Below are 19667 nucleotides of genomic sequence, written 5' to 3'. Positions count from 1 at the left end.
CTAACACGGTGGGTTTAATTTCCGTGAATGTCATTTAAAAATACTAGTAGCGCACGATTACCGGGTCATCTGTCAGAGAATTTAATCTAAAATTGCACTTCCTTCGGCCGCCGTCAGCGCTCTGGTTGCACTGCAGCTCATTAATTTCCTGCCCAAATATCAGCTTCTGTCATCACTGATAGAAAGTGGGTTGGAGAGAAATTATATATCATTATTGCATTAATCAAACTCACATCAAGCCATGGGGCAGGTGACAGTAATCCTGCAGAACCAGCTTGTGAATGTCTTCAGACCTCTCTTCTTGGCAGTGGCAGAGTCGGAGAAAGCAATTTTATTTCACATTTGCATTTTTGTCTCTCCTGGTTTAACTGAACGTGACCGGTGAAGTCAAAAGCTTGCGACAATTGTTTGTGTTGGTAAATAAGTTTAATTTTAAATCGTCAGACATTAGACAATGCTTTAGATGATGCTTTGGGGTGGATGTTGCTTAAACCCTGTAAAGCCAATCAGGAAGCTCCTTTTATGAAATAACACTGGTGTCATCTGTTGTTCTAATGCTTCCCTGGTCAGAAACACACAAGTTCTTCGTAAAATGCAAAGTCTTACAATTTTCCGAGCTTGTTTTGTCATTTGTACTGTCATGTGGGATATCATATAGGATGAAATCTTTTCCATTAACAGATACAACAGCTGGGCCCAGGTCAGTACGCCACATAAGCACCATATTTGAATTCCAAGTTAATAATTTCAATTTGCAATTTACATGTTTTTATTTCACAAGATTTAAGTTACGGGGTGCTGTTAATCTTTTTGGAAATAGTTCTGAATTAAAAAGGAGCATTACACCTCATTTATTTTTTGAACTTTTCATAAATTTTATTTCTGGTTGGGCTGCAGAATAGCACACAAAAATGTGATGAATTGACTTTGTCCACATTAACCTTATTCTCACTTGCCATCATAATGCAGCCATTGTTTTTGTGGCACCAGTTCTGTCATGACACCCACTAATGGAGTTAGCTGTATATTTCATGCACCAAACTCTTTTGTCAAGATTGTCAGAATCCACAGGTGCTTGGGTTTTTGTAATGATTCAAAAAAGATCTTGTCAGTGCCATTTGTTGATTATTATTATTTTTGTAGATAAATTCATTTCTTTCTTTGTGTTTATTATTTTATTATTAATTTCTGATTTTTGTGGGTTCTTTTCATTTCTCCAAATTGGGTTCTTCTATTTAGTTTTTTCTTTTCTTTTTTGTGTTTGGATTCTTTGAGCCTCGTTTTATCTCCCTTTATTTTAATCTACTCCTCCGTTTCACTGCTTTCATTTGCTCCACATCTCCTCTGATTAGCTCATCAGGCTCTTTTGACATGTCTCAACATTTAAGCTACCAGTTTGTAATGTGATGTTGTGTTAAAAACAAAGATGGTTTTTTTTTCATTTGTTTTTGTTGTTTTTTTAGCTTTTTTTTTTTGCCACTGCACAATGTTAATATCAAAGTTGTGAAAAAACAATTATCCATTGATATAAAGAACATTCAATGCAAACATTAAATACACATGTACATTACAACCAGAAAAAAAAAACAAATAAAGAAATAACTTTACAGAGGAACAGTTAGAGTGAACCAGCAAAACAATCGATATCAGTTCTCCATGCATAGTCTGGCTTTCCAAAATTTTGGGTGAAAATATTATAAGTAGGATCTTATCTTTGAAGCAAAATTATATTTTCTTATAATGACAAAGAATATGCCCAGATAAATATTGTAATAAATTGTCAAAAAAAAAAAAAAAACATAGCGAGGTGTTTATAAAAAAGGAAAATCAAAATAAGGAACATTATCAGTCTTACATTCTACACTTTTACAAAAGCTTACAGTACAATTGTGTGATTATTACTGTACATTTTGTTGAAACCTACTTGCATTTAGTCTAATTGCAGCATTTTGTCAGTGAAATACTTGACTTTTGTTATTTTCTCTTTCTTTCTTTCTTTCTTTCTTTCTTTCTATCTTTCTTTCTTTCTTTCTTTCTTTCTTTCCTTCTTTCTTTCTTTCTTCCTCTCCTTTTTTAATTTTTACAAATGTTACATATTTCCATGTAATAAGAAAAGAAGAAAACTGTTTTTTAAAGCTAGATCACAGATTGTGTGGTATTTTTTTCAGAGCACTTCTGGTAGCATGTAAAGACAACCACTATGAGATGTCTTTAATGATTACAGCCTTTTTATGTGAAACATAGCATTAAAAAGTAAAATTGATATTATCTGTATCAACGGAAAAAATGTATGTTTGATTGAAAAATACTTCAGAATACGACTTAGAATGTACAATTTTCTGCATAAGGGGGATTTCTATGGTAGCGTGGAACAACAATCCTAAAGAGAAAAAAGATGGTACCAATGCCTCCATGATTTCTGATCAAATTTACAGTGTGTATTACAACCACACATAAGGCACAAGTGTGGTATCATCTGCTAAGCTATATTATTATTCAAATTAGCTTTATAGAAATAAAATGACTACCGTGCAACTGAGACATAAATATGTCTTGCTTATGCAAAAATATTAGGATTTCAGCGATTAGTACCACATTTTTCTCACCAGATGGCTCTTAACAAATTCTGGTCTGCTGCAGTTGTTTTTATTTAGCTCTTCTTCGACGAATAGCTTTTCACAACGTGTTTAATGCCACCATTATTGTGACCCCAATGCAGTAAGTTTTAAGCTACGGGAAAGTGCAGTTTGAGCAAGATTAAACCACAGGATGCAGAAACTGACAGTAAGCTTTGTTAAGGAAATGTGCGGATGAGTAAGCAAAAACATTCTTGCACGATATTCGCTGAAATTACAGACACTGAAATTACTGGCACATCCGATTTGTCAGAGTCCATTCACAGTCTGCTTATTTAAAGAGTTTGTGCAGGCTTTCTAATCAAACGTACTGCCACGTACGACAGTCGTCCAGGTATGAAAGACATCAGCAGTCGAAGCTTGAGGCTGATGTGCATTGATTGATGTGCGATGTGTCATTGTGCGACAGTCTGATAGTTTGATCCATTTGTGACATCTCCATGTGCGTTAATGAGTTTTTGGAAGACTCCCTGGTGTCTTTGCAGAACGTGCTCACGAGTCTCTTCCTGAACACTCTGCACAGGAAGATATAAATAAGCGGGTCAAGGCAGACATTAGTTGCAGACAGCCACAGTGTGGTTTCCTTGGCGATGTAGATCGCATTCTTTGCTCGGCAGTCGCCGCTGCCGCGGGTTTGAGTCAATGTATAGGGCACGCGCACAAAATGGAAAGGGGCGAAGCAGACGAAAAATACCCCCACGACCACAAAGACTTTGGCTTTTGTTCTTCTACTTGCAGCATGAGATTTGCTCTTTGAGGCTTTGTATGATTCATAGACCTTCTTGCTGATGAACGTGTAACAAAACACCATCGAGGCAAGCGTGCCCCAGAAGATGACCTAAAACAGAAATACATGTCATGAAACTCAGCCAATCTTCTGACATCAAATTTTACAAGCTGAGTTGTTTAGTGCATTAGGCCTGACTGACAGCAGTTCTGAGGCTATGCAGTTTTTTATGTAACATGCACATTCTAAATAAGTGGTAGATCAGTAGATTAATGCGCCGCAGTTGCTATGGGTTGAAGCAATTGCTTTTAAATGCTCAGCTCATAAGGACGGGGATGACTTTCTATTGGATGCATCAAATAACTGTTAAGAATCCAAGTAAAACTTGTTTCTCAGAAGATTTGTGCAGTGGTTACCTGGCAGAAGTAGTTAAATCCCTCATGCCATAGTTTGCCAGCTTCGCCCTTCATGGAGGAGCATTTCAGTTTGCCCCCCGAGGGCTTCGGGGGCTGGTTGCTGAGAATGACATTGGGCAGGGCCAGAGACAGCATTACAATCCATATCGCTGCACTCAGCCTCTGTCCGACCCGAACCTTCTGCAGGGCACACTTTCCGAGGGGCTTCACAATCTTCAGGTAGCGGTCCAAGCTGATGAGGCCCAGCAATAAGATGCTGATGTACATGGTGATGTAGAACAGAACAGCGGAGAATCTGCAATAGAAGGCACGCAGCTGCCAGAAACCCACTCCTGCATCACTCAAGATTTTGATAGGGATGGTGATAGTCATCAACAAGTCGGCCACCACCTGTTGGTAAAGCATGAAATGTATTTTTTTTATTATTATTATTATTGTTCCCAACCAGTCTGTATCAATGGCAACTTATGTTCTTCAGTAAGAGCTTACCACATTTTTTAAGAAGACCAGAAACATTGTGGTGCTGGGAATTCTGAAGAAGATCCACACAGCTAAAGAGTTCAGCACAAGGGCTACGATACAAAGAATGCTGTAAAGAACTGGGAATATCACAGATGTCACACTGGTATCCCTATCACACTCCTTGGAGGCGTTCACCGTGGCGTTCATCTTCTGATCCTGAGTGACCCTTCGGAAAAAAACTATAACATACAAGACCGGTCACTTGAAGAACATCGGGTGCATTTTCAGATGAAGTGAAAATGAGGAAGTGCTGTTGAGAATTTTTGGGTGTGCCACCTAAACTTGCGTCTTTTGACTAACAATGGCTTGTGGTCAATTTATCACTTTCTCAATATGTCTCCACATTTTGCATTTATGCATTTTAATTTAGTCTTTTTCAGCCTCAAGGTTTTGTCTGTAGAATAAAGACCTTGAACCATGGAGTATTGCTTTATGCTCATGTTGCAGTTTCATTTTTCATAAAAAAAAAGAGTCCAATTTTACTAATGTCGCAGGATGGAAAAATGCTTTAAACTCCAATCCCATTTTTTTTTAGTTCAAATCCCTATTTTACATTATGTATGGCCATTAAATTGTACATTTTTCTGTTGTTGACTACATAATACAAAACAACTTTGATTTGTTTGTTGCCACATTCCACATACAGCCCCCAACCCTCTGACATGTACCTATTAATACATGGATATAAACTACCACAACAAAACTACCAACATACAAGATGACAAAGAGAAACAATGACAACTTCCAGGCAATCTGTGACAATGTAAGGGAATTTCAATACATGTAAAGTTAGTTGTTCAATACAATAACTTCCAGTAGAAGCAAAAAAAAAATAAAAAATTCAGAAACTGCATACTTTGTCGGCTATTATTTGTTCCTTTTTAACCCACATTTTGAAAAATCTACATGTGCCAAATTTCTAGAAGTACAATATGCAAAATAATTACCCTGCAGGCTGCAAAGCTGCTACTGTTTTACCTTCAGTTGTAACACTTATTAATAACATCTGTGAACAAATCCAAGATGGTGAAAACATGATGTGAAGCAATCAGTCCTAAATTTAAAGACAATAGTATTCAAGCCATTCTAACAATACAGGAAAACTTTTGAACTAAAACACAATTTTTCCACCAAAAGTTTCTTTTGGTGGAAAAATCAAAAATTGTTCATGCTGTCATTTAAATGGCATGCAATTGCCAAATTAAATGCTACTTGATGAATATATTTGCTTGAACCCCACCATATACCACCAACAACCCCACCTGAAAGTGTGCGAAATGTAAGGAGCGACGCTGAAGCAGAGAGCAGGCGCTGCGACAGCGTAAATAACGCTTTCAAACAAAGAATGGTCTGAGCTCGCTCTGCACCGCGACTCTTTGCATACAAGCGATAGTTCGTGTCAGTGAAAAGTCGAGCCTTACCTGCTGTGGTGACAGTGGGCATTGGAAGAATAACGAGAGCGATGAAAAGTACACGATTTCACAGAAAAACAGAGAAGTGAAAAATCCAATTTCCTTTTTCTCTCTTACTGCAACTCGGAAAGATGAAAAAAAAAAAAGAGGCTGAAACGACAACAACAAAAAAAAGCTATTTCTTTTGATCAGTATTGGTATTTTAGCAGTAAAAAAAAAAAAAAAAAACAAAACAAAAAACACCCAACTTCTGATATTAGAACTGAGCCTCCCTGTTACTCTGAGCTTTGTCCCTCCTGCTGCCTTTCTGTTTTTAACTGCGTGTGTGTGTGTGTGTGTGTGTGTGTGTGTGTGTGTGTGTGTGTGTGTGTGTGTGTGTGTGTGTGTGTGTGTGTGTGTGTATGTGACGCTCTTGAATTGGGTGGTCTCTGGAGTTATTGTGAGGCTGTCTTGTCACAATCCCAATGAGTTAGCTAGTCTTCCTCCGGGTGAAAGACCCTTTCCTTCCTTGCTTCCTGTTCCAATTGTCTACTGAGAGTCTTGTTCTACTCCGTGCCAGTCCCTCTGCCTCCGTCAGCCCCACAAGCTGCTGACAGCCAAACACCAGACCGAGAGCAAATTTATCAAGAAATTTCTTCACAGTGTTGCACCTCCCTTTACACCACAACATGTGTTTATCTTGGTCTGAAACAGAAAGTGGTTTTTGGTGAGCAGTGGATCTAATTCAGTAAATGAAAGCCACTAAAAGGCACAACAGAGTTGACTGTATTTCTCCAAAGAAATTATTTAAAGAAATGGATGTTATTGCATTTTGTGTACACTTTATTATTGCGATATTATAACATTTTGCTTACACAACTCAATTCCCCCCTGTGTTAAAAATACTTTTTTTTTTTCCTGAAAACTGTCCAAAATGACTTCCTGTGTGATTTTCCCTGGATTTGACCCAGGAATTATGACGGATGGAAAGAACGTGCCTAACAGATAGTATGCATGCTAAAAAGGTTGCTCTTCAGCCAGTCTTTAAAACTGTGAGTGAGATTAATATCTATTTTAAATCCACACATACTTTCAGTTCCATGTCTCAGATATAATTTGAGATTCATCAAACAAATGACAAGGAGGTTCATTTTTAAGGGCATTTATTGAGCTGTTAAAATGTGCAACATTCCAACAAAACTATGTGATTTCTCTCACTTTAAGCAGGAGTTCTTACAGCAGTGAAACTGAAGTCACATTGCGCACAACTTATACATCTCAAAGTAAACCACACGAAAACGATTGCAGCTGCTGATAGAGACACTGAATATTAGCAGAACGTGTCAGTCCTTAACTTTTCAAAATGGCTACATTTTGCGTTCTAATATTATAAAGTGATGTTAGCATTTCAGACAAATGAACATCGACATCTGAGCTCAAATCCTAGCTGATATAGAATATGTTGTTTTAATCACACCATTGTAAATCTGCCTTGTGTTTCTGTAGCGTAAGCAAATATGCTGCTTTACGTTTCTGGAACTGAGCATGCTATTTTAATTCCAGCAAAGCCGGGCTGCATTAGTGTTGCAACGCGGGTTCTATGTATGTGGTGTGCTCAGGAACTACTTTGTATTTATTGCAGAGCTATTAAAATGTGACACAGTTACAACCTTTTATGGAAGCTTTGTCGACACCAACGAAGATTAACCAAACTCAGTCTGCTGAATGCCTGCAAAGTGACGCTTTTTTGACTCGTTTTCGCAGAACTTCTATATAAGCAGAAGTTCTTTATAAACCCAGTCTTCATGTGACATCACATGAAGACTGGGTTTATAACAACGTGTTACTATCAAAAGAAAGTCAGACAATGCTTAACAACACGATGACAAAACAAGTTGCAGAAAATGTACTGGGAGAAGACACAATACACAAGTCCCACAGTGCATCTTGTTTCTTCAAGGGGTTGTGTTATGTATTCTCCATTGTACCTTTTCATACCACAGTCAAGTAACTATGTTACCTTCAGTTGTCATAGAAATGCTGTACATATCAAACATGTCTTAGAAATAATTTGACACCTTGGAATTGGCCTCTGTCTCTTTGAGAAGCTGCTGCTCCTTCCAACACTTCTCATCACAGCAGTGCTTCTCCATCGTTGTTTGCGATCATTCTTAGGGCCACTGGACTGGGAAGTGGTTCCTAGACTCCAAGGTGTTGGCTAATTGCCTCTGCTCGTCGACTGGTTTTTAAGATGGTGACAGGATGATCCATCTGTCATTTTAATACAGGCATATAAAGGAAGCAGGCAAGGAAAATAAAACACACTACCTAAACTGGACCTGATGTTTCACAAAATACTCTTCATTTCTTCTCTTTAAGAACCACGTAACGATATGGCTACATATTTGACTGGAGTTTCAAGAAGGCAACGCGTCTTTGAGCTTTTGTTTTCCTGGCGCTTTAAAGCAATTTTCCATCATCGACATTAGTTTTTCCTTGAACTCTCGACAAAGGAAGACATAGAGCAGGGGATCCATGCAGATGTTAGTCGTAGCGAGCCAGTGGCTGAGTTCCTTGGCAAACCTCAGATGTTCACGGGTCTGAGAGCAGTCTGTGTTAGCTTGGCTGACTTGCTGAGAAGTGTATGGGATCCTGATAATGTGGTACGGGCCAAAGGAAATGAAGAACACAATGATGACGAGAAAAACGCGCAGTTTGATTTTCTGCTTCCCTTGGCTGTTGTTGCTACCGGAATTTCTATATGACTGGATGACTCTGTTTGCGATGCAGATGTAGCAAACCACAATGACCACACTGACGAACCAAAAGAATATGTTCAGGAGGAGAGATATTTGCTCATGAAAATGTACCCCTGCCGGGCTTTTCAGAACCATGCACGTGGTGATTAATGAGGTGTTGGCCACAGATTTGTTCGTCAAGAGGATATTTGGCAAACCTGTACCTCCGAACAAAACCAGCCAGACCATGGCGGATATCACCTTGCTCATGGTCAGACTTTGGCCAAACATCCTGCTGTGTGGCATCATGATCTTAAAGAAACGGTCCAGGCTGATGAGCCCCAGCAAAGCAATACACGTATACTGAGCGTTGTAGAAAATGACAGCGAAAAACCGGCACGTTGGGGCGGCGAGTTGTTCCCATGTGGTTGGCAAGTCTGCTGCGGCTTTCATTGGGATCATCAGGGTCATAACTATATCGGCAACAACGAGATTTTTTAGATACACCACGAAGGTGGAGGTCGACTTCAGATGCACAGATACCCACACTGCCACGACGTTCAACAACAAGGCGAGGGGGAACATGAGAAAGAAGAGAGTCGGGACTATGTAAGGGTTGTAGGAAAACCTCTCGCAATCTGACTGATTGAGAGGTGAATGGAGGGATGGTTTCGCGTCATCTGAGGAAAATAAAAACAAAGATCAACGCGGTTAACGTTATTTAAAAATAATTTCAATACTAGCAGCTAAATTGAGAATTGATTTGATCTTTTGAACACCCACGTGATGGATAGAGCTTCTCACCTTGTTGAGCATTAATTTGTGGATCCAGGTAATCAGCCATTATCTGTTATTTATTCCATGCAAATTTTGAGCTGGAAGATAATATAAAGGAGTGTTTTTTTAAAGCATGCAACCAGCCACTTCATAATGCTTATATTAATTTTGATACATGATGATGTTTTACAAACAAAACTCGTCTTTTTCTCCTATATTGAGTTCAGAGACACCAAGTACCAAAATTGTACGAGGTTCAACTAAATTTGATGAAAATATTTTTGGTCATTTGAGTGGGCAAAGAGTCTTTTAATCTGCATTATCCTCAACAGTGACAGAGATAAATTTACATTACCATGTCTAAACAACAAATGTTTCGCCTAAATATATCACCTCAATTAAAAAAAAAAAATACATGAAATGTAAAAACTTTAAATTGTATCAAGGGGACGAAATAATTAGCTATCGATGTCCCTGTAGAGATCCGGTATTTTCTCAGTGTGCTTTTACAAAAAAAAAAAAAAAAAATAGAGACATTATCTCTTGAAATAGCTGAACTTATTTTAATCAGCACAGCATTTCTGTAAAATTACATCTGCAGAAACATATATGCTTTAGGTGCTTTCCAGCAGCACAAAAGAATGGCTATACATTGAGAGACCTTCCAGGTGGCTAAAAAATCAAATTTAACTTGCACATATCTGCAGTAAAATCATGCTCTGTTAATTGTAATATCACAAAACATGTACAATATCATATTTTCAACCACGTAACACATTTTGTACCGGGGTTTACTTTAAATTGTATATAAGATATCAATTAGAAATATTTATATATATAAAAACCTACAAAAAATTTATTTTTCTCAGAACAGTAAATGTTTAGTTTTTAGTAAAATGTTTTTTTTTTAATTAAATTACTATTAATTTGTGATAAGCTCAATCACTAATTCTTATGCCGTGGGTTTTCTTTGACCATCCTAATGAAACGATATGAAAAGAGATATCACAACCAAAAATTTGAAAAAGAAAATCGCTTCGGTAAAAACTTACGGCAGCTGAATTCAGTCGCTCATCAAGCACAGCAGAACATGTTGGGTGAGTCTGACGGAGATATGCTATTATAGGCGCTCAAGAACCACCTCTGATTTTCCTACCAAACACATTGAGCTGGCAGTCGTATTAAGACTGGTCGTTTTTCAGGGCGTATGCAAAAATAGGGAAAATGTGATGGTGTTTACCAAAAACAAACAGGCACTGTGGCGCTGACACAAGAGACCTACGCCTCAAGCTGATAGACTCAATATTTTAATGTAACTTTTAAAGAGGCTATATTTGCTGATCACCAGAAATGAAATACTTATCTTGGTAATAATTTAACGTCTTGTTTTTCCACTAGAAGATTAAACAAGCCTTTCTCTAGCCGTGGTTTACAAAAATTCAAATACTGGAAATATCTGAAGAAAGCTGAGAAGATTATTTCTCCGAGTATGATTTTATTTTATTTATACATATGTTCACACATTTTGGATAGTTTTGTAAAGAATAAAAGAATGTCCTGACCCAGGAGGCTGTTTCCAATGAGCTGATATAGATTTTCAGAACTTCTTCAGGTCTTTTCTTTCACTCTGGGATAAAATGAAACTCTGACTCACTCACAGAAGTTGATGTCAAGTGAAGGAGTTCTGCCACTCTGTCAACTGTGACTTCTCTTTTCCCCCCTATTTTTTCAAATTCGATTCGGTCTAAAGAAAATCCAGCTTTCAGGTTCAAGAAGGACAAAAGTGCAGCTTTTTTTTCCGACGAGGGACATTTTCTGACTGAAAAAGGAAGTGGAAGGACTTTATGATTTCAGCAATAGCCCTTTTTGTATTCCAAATGGTTTACTTTATGTCACTTTTAGCACATAAAACTTTGCTTTAATAAATCATATACTGCACAACTGCTTTCAAATGTGTAAAATAATAATAACAATTTAAAAAAATCTTGTAACTCATGTTAAGTCTGAATAATTTCAAAACAGGATTACATCAAAATATCTGATTAAATCTCATCTTGACACATCATTCAGTCATCTGTGATAATTTGGTTACTACAGCTTTTAAATACATGGATATATTGACATAGTGTTCTGTTTCCACCTTAGAGTTCTTTCCTATTGGAGTAGTAAAAGAAATAAAGAAATCATCAAAAAGGGAATTGAATTCATGTTTACCTCTCATCTTCAGAAATTAACATCAAAAAATAATTTCATTAAAGAGAAATATCCAAACATACAGAGAATACCCGGCTGGGGAAACTGATTTAATTCATCCACCACCGAGATTTACAAGAGATTTGATTTTTGATCAGCATCTAAGACAAAAATCCTAACCAGTGTTTTTCATTCTATCTCGTCTTCATTATGAATATACTAAAACTCTTTTGCTAGAATCACTGATGGTACTTAGTTTCATTTAAGCTGTACTCAGAAAAAAAATGGTATCCACAATTTACAAAAGCAAACAGAAAGTTTATTAATGGACAAAAAATAATTTGTTGAGTAAGCTCACCAGAAAATTTAAGGAACTGCTTAAAAGAGAAGTGACTAATAAACTGAAATCAATGAATCAAAGTCAATCATTTATCTCAGAAGTCAGTTTTATCAAGTAACAACAGGCTCAAATTGAGTGCAGTGGCTATGACTATATTTTAAAGATGTACTGGTCATATTGGATTTGGGAGCCTTATTTGAAGGAAGTGTATCTTGAGGGTAATTCCTGGGAAACTTGTAAAATTGCACTTTTGATTAAAGCACACTAAGAAAACAAGAACAAAAAAAAAACAACAACTCCTAATTTGAAATGTCTCTCCATTTGGAGAAAGCCTTAGTTTTCACTAAGATGATACTTGAAAAAAAAAAAAAGGTTCGAAAAACACTGTAATCTGTGTAACTAGTCTTCATTCCCAAAAAGATGTAGATCTACATCTGGTCACTAGAGGGCTGTGCAACATAACATTTAAAACTGACCTTTCAGTTTCTCTCATAATAAGACGTTTTCAAACCAGAGGAAGTCTCTCTTTTTGACAGTCGCCTGTTATTAGCTGCACTTGTTCAAAATACAGATACCTGCTCCTTTTACCATGTCAGTCAGTTTGTTTTTGTAGCTTTTGCACAGGAGAACATACAGAAATGGGTCGAGGAAGACGTTTGTGGAAGCAACCCACATGGCTAATTCGTGCAATATGAGCAGCCATTCTTGATTGCAGACATCAACTTGATGCAGATTAAGAGGAATGCGTAGTAAATGCAGAGGAACAAAGCACACACAAAACACAAAGAGAACCAAGAAGACCCGCAGTTTGGTCTTCTTCTTTCCTTTGCCGTTGTTGCTCCCAGAGTTTCTGAAGGACTGCAGGACTCTCATTGTGATGCAGACGTAGCAAGACACAATCAGCACGCTGCAAACCCAGAAAAGTGTCTCCATGAAGCTCACCACGTACCTGTGAAACGTCAACCCAACTGGGCCCTTCATGGACAAGCAGATGTCTTCCGAGTCATTGCGAGGAGTTTCGTCAGTTAGGATCATAGTTGGGACAGCCGTACCTCCGAACAGCACAACCCAAACGCAGGTGGAGGTTATTTTGCTGAACACTACGTTTTGTCCCAGCGTGCTTCCCCAAGGCCTAACAATTTTGAAGAAGCGGTCCAGGCTGATGAGACCCATCAAGGTTATGCTGGTGTACAAACTAGTGTAAAAAAGGACTCCCGCGTAACGACACATAAAGACCTTAATCTGAATTTTCGCCCCAGGAAGCAGGGTGGCGGCCAGGGCAGGGATGGTCGCCGTCATGAGGAGGTCAGCCAGCACAAGGTTTTTGAGATAAACTACAAAAGTGGAAACCGAGCGGAGGTGGAAAGACACCCACACCGCGACCGCGTTAAGCAGTAACCCAAAGGGGAACGTGACGAAGAAAAGACAGGCGACAATGACCTTTGTGGTCTCAAGGCTCGAAGGGCTGCAGTCGGAGAAGTTTGACATGTTACTGTCCATCCTGGGGATCTGTCGGGAAACATTGAAGCATCAAAAAATGATCAGAAACACAAGAAGACAAAGAAAACACCGACATTTGATTTTCATTTCCGATTGACTTGCTAATGTTGTTAATAAGTCCTCGCGAAAAATACCTCCTTGACCGAAGCAACATCACGAAATTAGAGGAGTTTGTCTGGACTTACGTCAGCTGTGGACAGGGTCAGGACAGGGTTCCGAAATGAACTGGAACACATTTCTGATTTATTAAGAACCGGAAATGACTTCTGCTTTACATCTGATTCCTGCTTTCCCCAGCATGTATGATTTGCAATTGCCATTAGGTAAGAAAACATTTGTTGCAATGTCCAACCAGAGCATTTGAATGCATCCTGAAACTTAAACCTGACAACAAGGAATGGCTATTATGTAACTGCTGTTCTACTTTTCCTGCTTTGTAAATCTAAACCTTTAGTTGTTACACAGGCACAATCAATTTAAGAGGCACAACTGCATTCTTTTCTCAAGGGATGCCCCAAGGTGCTTTGATTTTAAATCATTGACGTTTAGAGACTTGCCAACACTGAACCGCGTTCAAAGTTATTTCATTCCCCCACTTCCTCCTTCCTTCCCATTCTGACACTCAGTCAGAGCTTCAGTCAGCCATCTTTATCACGCTCAGACAGCTGAATGTGCTGAATATCTGCCATTTGGTTGTTCGGGTCACGATTTGGCTGAACAAACACTGCAGTCAGACCACGGGTACTTTTCAGTTTCTTCAGTGTTTAATGGAGCATGTTGCAAAATCTACAGGAGACTCACAACTCAACAAAAAGATGTGTACAGTCATTAGCACTTAATCTGAAGGGGAAAAAAAGAATGACAAAATATAAAGGACAAACACAAACTTGAAATATGTGAGACACAAAAGGTCAACACAGTTTTTGATTTTAGATAATCATTTGGTGCAACAGCATAGAAGAGAAACTTCTCATTTGTTATAAACAGGAAGAGGGAACAGAAACAGTTATGCTTGCTGCAAATGTCATGAAAAAACCCCCATGAAAATAAAAAGTCTAAATTCTCATCACTTTCAGTTGCTTTTTGGTTACATATTGTATCACATTTGGTGCTCTTTCGCATTTTCCCATATGTGCTATTCTCAACAACAGGACTTTTTTTTTTTAAGTGCCCTTCAGTCTGTCACAGAAAGTTTACGTACCCAGTGCTCTGTCACAAGACTCTACCTTACATCCAGCAGATTTATGAGGCTGGAGACGAGTCTGTCTCTGACCCTCTCTCTGTCAACCAGCTGCAGGTACCGGGAGGCAGCCGGAGGGTCTTGAACAAAGTGGTCCTGAAGGACCGACAGAGGAAGAAGTAGATCAGAGGGTCCAGCACGGCATTTAGAGAAGAGAGGAAAAGTGTGCTTTCCTTTAGCTGGAAGAAGAAAAGCCGGAGCTTGCAATCAAAGAGAACCCCTCTAGTCTGGCTCATTGTGTAGGGGATTCGTGCAAAGTGAAACGGCACAAAGCACACAAAGAACACCGCTAGCACGAGGAATACATTTGCATTCATTTTTCTCTTGGCTTGGGGAGACTTCCGAGTTGTTTCTGTCCTTGGTGCTAAAGATATCATCCCTTGAGGGCAGTGGGACTTAGTGCGAGAGTAGGATTTGTACAACTCTTTGGAAATGAGAGTGTAACATATTATCACAACAATCAAGTTCCCCCAGAAAATCACTTGACAGACGTGATTTACCACTTCGTGCCAAAACAGACCAGCCTCTGTCTTCAGGTCACTGCACTTAAAGTATGGAGAAGTCGGGGCTTTTCGTGTAAGGATCACATTTGGCAGGCAGAGAACCAGCAAAAAGCTCCAGACGGCCCCCGAGAGGAATTTCCTGCGGGCCAGACGGGCAGAGTTGGTGCCTCTGAACGGCATCAGGGTCTTTCTGCAGCGGTCGATGCTGATGAGCCCGAAGAACAGGATGCTGATATACATTGTGAGGTAAAACAACACAGAGGAGACTCGACACACAAAAATCCTCACGTGTGACGGAGCCATGTTGGAGTCGGACAGCACCTGCAAAAATAAAGCGTTCATTCTTCTGGGGTTTGCGCTTTTTTTTTATTTTTTACATTCACACAGTTTGAGTTTGTTTGAGATTTACAAAGTTCTAATGATTAAATTGAGGAAAGGCTTTGAATTCCCACCAGATACATAGCCCAGATTTATCACTTTGAGATTTTCAGAAGCTCCTATTTGTTAAGCATTAGTTGAATTTTTTCATCAACTGCAATAATTTTGACAACAGAAGTTTAAAAGGAGATAAATGCTGAAAACCTAAAGACATGAACCAAACAATGTCCACCACATGTGCTGCCAGCAATGATGAAGGTGATGTGTTCATTGCATAGAGATCAATATATTTATAACCTTTTTTCTTTCATTTAAGTTAGCTGTAGCCTGCACTTTGTGAGTGAAAAACCTGAATGTGCCTTGCTTCACAACTCCTGGCGCACTTCTTTACTGAATGTTTTCCTTCCACTCAACTTTCAAATTATATATCTGCATTGAGCTTGAACAACCAGTTTCATTTGCATTGACTGTTTGTGATTTATACTCTTGTGAAGTGTGTCCATGAGAAACTGGATAGCGCATTTTCATTTTTTATAAAATAAGCTTTTTCTGTTGACATTTTAATTTGGGCTGCTGAGATTCGCCTGTGCTGCTCTGCCTGCAAATATACATTGATCAGTCAAAGCAACACTAATGCAGAAATGCTATTATAACATGCTATAAAGCTTTACATCATAGGGATGTTTTTTTGGCCATTTCCTCTTGTCTTTCCCATTTTTAATAAGGCTATAATGAAACCACGACTATCATAGATATACCCAAGAAGTCATTAAGTTATTGATGGCTGATTTTTAAAATCTTCCTGATCAATATAAACATACATTTAAACTAAGTATGGAAGCAATAATTTAGAAACTAAGTAACATTTTCCCCTTTGCAACCAAAGATAAACCTCAAAGTTTTATTCTATTTTTATCTTTACCAGGAGGCATAGAAGCCACAGATTAACATTTTTTAATTGCTTTTTTTTTTTTTTTTACACAAGCTACTGCATTTTAATGTAACAAACCTTGAAGGGGAACGTCAGCGTCATGACAACATCTGCGACAACGATATTCTTCAGGTAAATGATGAAGTGCGACCGAGACGGGATGCGAAAAAACACCCACACTGCCACAGAATTGAGAGAGAGTCCCACCAGGAAAAGGCAGGAGTACAAAACGGGCAGAATCAGCGTCTTAAAAATGTTGTTGCGGGAGCAGGTGGCGTTGGTGTGGCTGTGGTTGTTGGGGAACAGCTGAAGGGTTGTATTCCCATCCATGTGTGTGGCTAAAAGTAAGAACAAACAAATGTGGGGTCTCCTAAAATATGAATTGATCAATGCAAATGCATAACAAAAGACAGTGTTTCTTATTTAAAATAAATAAATAAATACATCATTTGACTTTAACGCAATTCAGTCTAAAAGTATAAGAAAAAAATCTTGGAAAACTACTAAACAGTGCAGACTGTGGCGTTTAATTCATCTCTGTGAATGCCCTGTTCTCACAGAAGAATCACTTCCTCACTAATTTGTTGCTGCAAATTTAATGTAAGCTTCTCAACCGACCTGATCATTTTGTTGATGCGTATCAATGCAATTTCTTGGTCTCTCTTCTCAGGATTCTTTCCAGATGTCATGCTAGTTTTTTGTCTGTCTCTGTGTTTTAAACAGTTTTGTTTATGGGTCATCATAGGATGACACTCTCATTTCTCCATTCTCTTTCCTGAGACAACAAGTCGAAAAAAAAAAAAAAAAAAACTTCTGGGTGTGCACAGCAGCAGCTAATCACAAGATTTTTGCAAGTTTTTAATATAGGTTTTGGCTTTTTTTAAACTGAATTTGAAAGATGTGAAAATTGTGACATTTCTCTATATATAAAAAAACAAACAATAAAAACAATCAATTACTTTCCTACAGTTTCTGTTTTTAAAACATTTGACCTCTGTTTCTAGTTGCAGCAGTTGTGCAAATAGGAACCTGCCCAGCCTGCCGGAGCTCACCGAGGCTCTGAGTTGTGCAATGCGGATGTCTGGATAAGTCTTGTGAGGATTTGGATTGTGTGTGTCTTTTCAGTTACTTCAGTCTCTGTGTTGTCCCGTCTGCCCCTTGATTTTCCCCAACTGTCCCTCGTTTTCCTCAATTGGCTTCTCTGTGTATTTAAACCCACTTGTGTCTCATGTAATTATCTCGAACTGTGTTGCATCTGGTCTCTGCTCACCTGTGCTGCCTGGGTGTTTTCTTTTTTGGTACAATTTGTCATTAAACTGTCACTTACTCTTCATATGTGGGTCCATGGTGTCAACCTCACCACCTACAACTACCATTTCTTGACAGCAGGAAAGACCAAAAGCAAAGTTAGAGATAGAGAAAATGTATTTTGGAACCTCCGCAGTTTGACCATTCAGACAATTTTACATAACATGAGGCCACATGTACACGAGTCCACTGCCTGGAAACTGCCCCTGCTTTTGATTGCCATGTTAATATCTTAGTTTCCAGCTCATTTAGAAACCAGCAACCCCCCTCTGTCTCCCATGAACTGGATATTGTGTCAAACTGAACAACTTAAGTAGCTCACAATGTCATCTGCCATTGTTTTTGTTATGTGCCTGCAGAACAAACACTGCAGCCAGCTTTGGATGAGACGACTGGGTCTTCAGCAATTTCTCTCTGTACAGATCCTACCAAAGACAAGAGGTCACCTTGCGGTCACCTTGAGGTCATGGGACGTTCATTTTGGCTCACACTCTTCAAGGTCCACTAATCAAACTGAGCCAAGATTCTCTGAAAACCCATCCGTTGCAGCATGGTCTTTTGTCATAACAATCAGTCAATCAATCAATCACTGATCAGTTTATTTGTATTGCACAGTTCAGCAAGCAGACAGTTCAAAGTGCTTTATGTCATAAAAACACAGTCAATAAAAACAGTGTTTTTATGTGGTTTTCAACAACACTGTAAACACAGAGATCATGCCAGAGAGGAAGAAGTTCAAAGAAGGAGGACATGACGATCGATGAGCTGGAATATCATTTTTAGTTTCCCTGTTACTAGAAGCCAAAAAAAGAAAAGTGCTCACTGTGCCTCCTGGCCTCAGACCATTGCTCCTTCAAACCATCTTAAGATTCCAGCAATTGGCTGAAGACACTTTAACTTTGAGAAAAATCTCATTGATGATCAATTATTAAAATTATTGATAACCACACAAGACACACATGGATGCAAATTTTAATTTTTTACACCATAAACAACGATGTTTTAAAAAAAATCTTTTTGGTTTAAATGTCTGGACTTTTTACTTTCTCTTTCTTAAATTTGTTCTGTGTGAGTCTTTCCAACAGTTTTGTTCGGCAGCAAAGAGCAATTTTATTTTATTTTTTTTTTAAGTGAATTACTCGTGTCCATTGAAACATGTTCAAACTTCAACAAATTAGTCATATCTAATGTCAAAATGTACCTTACAATTAATAATAATCAATAAATAAAGTAAGCCAAACTACATTCTATTTCAAATACATAAATGTGCTTTTGAAATTTTGGATGAACTGCAGGCGAGACTGACTCTGTCTCAGCCTTACCATATTGCCTTTCACTTCTTCCTTTTCTTACTTGACCCATGTCTCTTTCTGCCCTTCATCCTCCAGTGAGCCAACAGGATGTGAGGCAACGTCGCAACTTCCTGCTTTTATGTCAAGAATAGAACATCAAAAATACATATACTTCTTAATGAAAGCTTATTTAAGTGTTTTGAAGGACGCTTGATGTCGTGGACATGAATGTCTGCTAAACTGTACTAAACTCAATGTGTTGTATCTGGAATTGGTTTCCTGTCTGTTCACATTCGCTGTACATCCAGTCATGTTTTCCACAGCTGTGATCTTTGCACATCTGCTTCAGATCAGAAGTGAATTAAGTGCATATCATACAGCAGATGACTTGCTTCATATCAATGTTCCTTGTGAAATTTCAAATTGTTCAGTTTAGCGTCGGCTTACAGGACTGGCGTGAAGGTCCTGGTGCTCCTGCAGCAGCTCGGTAGGGATGAGACTTGGTGACAGTGCTGGTCACTCCACTGCTTCTTCTATAAATAGGTCTCGAGTGGTTTGAAGCTTCGGGTCATTCTGTGGTTGTCGGGCAGAATTGGCTCCGGTCCAGCTCTGTCCGCACGGTATGGTGTGGCATCGTGAAGTGGACTTTCACAACATCCCACTTCCCCAGACCATCATGTTTAATCCTCAATGCTTGGCATGCGGCATCAAGCACTTCTTTTGTATGTCTTCTGTGATCCAAACACCTTAAACTTAAATCCACCTGTCCACAACA

The 19667-nt window shown here is 38.7% G+C and overlaps 4 protein-coding genes across 4 annotated transcripts; all 4 read right to left on the bottom strand.

Annotated features, from left to right (window-relative positions):
- Positions 1-425: 425 nt before the first annotated feature.
- On the bottom strand, positions 426-5997 carry LOC129369700 (P2Y purinoceptor 13-like). Its single transcript, XM_055045272.1, has 4 exons — positions 5723-5997; positions 4269-4480; positions 3780-4169; positions 426-3474 (listed from the first exon to the last, which is right to left on the bottom strand). Exons 1-4 carry the CDS (start codon positions 5742-5744, stop codon positions 2983-2985), a joined length of 1116 nt encoding a protein of 371 aa, XP_054901247.1. The 5' UTR covers positions 5745-5997; the 3' UTR covers positions 426-2982.
- A 2112-nt stretch (positions 5998-8109) lies between these two features.
- LOC129369733 (P2Y purinoceptor 13-like) lies at positions 8110-10291 on the bottom strand. The gene is made up of 3 exons (XM_055045308.1): positions 10260-10291; positions 9235-9305; positions 8110-9110 (listed from the first exon to the last, which is right to left on the bottom strand). Exons 2-3 carry the CDS (start codon positions 9272-9274, stop codon positions 8110-8112), a joined length of 1041 nt encoding a protein of 346 aa, XP_054901283.1. The 5' UTR covers positions 9275-9305; positions 10260-10291.
- Positions 10292-12286: 1995 nt separating this feature from the next.
- LOC129369732 (P2Y purinoceptor 13-like) lies at positions 12287-13240 on the bottom strand. Its single transcript, XM_055045307.1, has one exon. The coding sequence runs from the start codon at positions 13238-13240 to the stop codon at positions 12287-12289; it is 954 nt and encodes a 317-aa protein (XP_054901282.1).
- A 763-nt stretch (positions 13241-14003) lies between these two features.
- On the bottom strand, positions 14004-16976 carry LOC129369886 (P2Y purinoceptor 12-like). Its single transcript, XM_055045548.1, has 3 exons — positions 16911-16976; positions 16371-16630; positions 14004-15304 (listed from the first exon to the last, which is right to left on the bottom strand). Exons 2-3 carry the CDS (start codon positions 16620-16622, stop codon positions 14483-14485), a joined length of 1074 nt encoding a protein of 357 aa, XP_054901523.1. The 5' UTR covers positions 16623-16630; positions 16911-16976; the 3' UTR covers positions 14004-14482.
- Between the last annotated feature and the right edge of the window lie 2691 nt (positions 16977-19667).

The sequence above is a fragment of the Poeciliopsis prolifica genome, unplaced genomic scaffold (genome assembly GCF_027474105.1).
Source record: "Poeciliopsis prolifica strain line A6 unplaced genomic scaffold, Auburn_PproV2 SCAFFOLD022, whole genome shotgun sequence".
In the NCBI taxonomy this organism is placed as follows: Eukaryota; Metazoa; Chordata; class Actinopteri; order Cyprinodontiformes; family Poeciliidae; genus Poeciliopsis; species Poeciliopsis prolifica.
This window is presented reverse-complemented; position numbering and strand designations above follow the sequence as displayed.

Coding starts and splice junctions, on each gene's coding strand:
- LOC129369733 (XM_055045308.1), bottom strand. CDS start 9,274: ATGGCTGATTACCTGGATCCACAAATTAATGCTCAACAAG. Junction 9,111..9,234: donor ACAAATTAATGCTCAACAAG/GTGAGAAGCTCT, acceptor TATTTTCCTCAG/ATGACGCGAAACCATCCCTC.
- LOC129369700 (XM_055045272.1), bottom strand. CDS start 5,744: ATGCCCACTGTCACCACAGCAG. Junction 4,170..4,268: donor TGGTCTTCTTAAAAAATGTG/GTAAGCTCTTAC, acceptor CTTTACCAACAG/GTGGTGGCCGACTTGTTGAT. Junction 3,475..3,779: donor GATTTAACTACTTCTGCCAG/GTAACCACTGCA, acceptor TTTCTGTTTTAG/GTCATCTTCTGGGGCACGCT.
- LOC129369886 (XM_055045548.1), bottom strand. CDS start 16,622: ATGGATGGGAATACAACCCTTCAGCTGTTCCCCAACAACCACAGCCAC. Junction 15,305..16,370: donor CGCTGACGTTCCCCTTCAAG/GTTTGTTACATT, acceptor TTATTTTTGCAG/GTGCTGTCCGACTCCAACAT.
- LOC129369732 (XM_055045307.1), bottom strand. CDS start 13,240: ATGGACAGTAACATGTCAAACTTCTCCGACTGCAGCCCTTCGAGCCTT.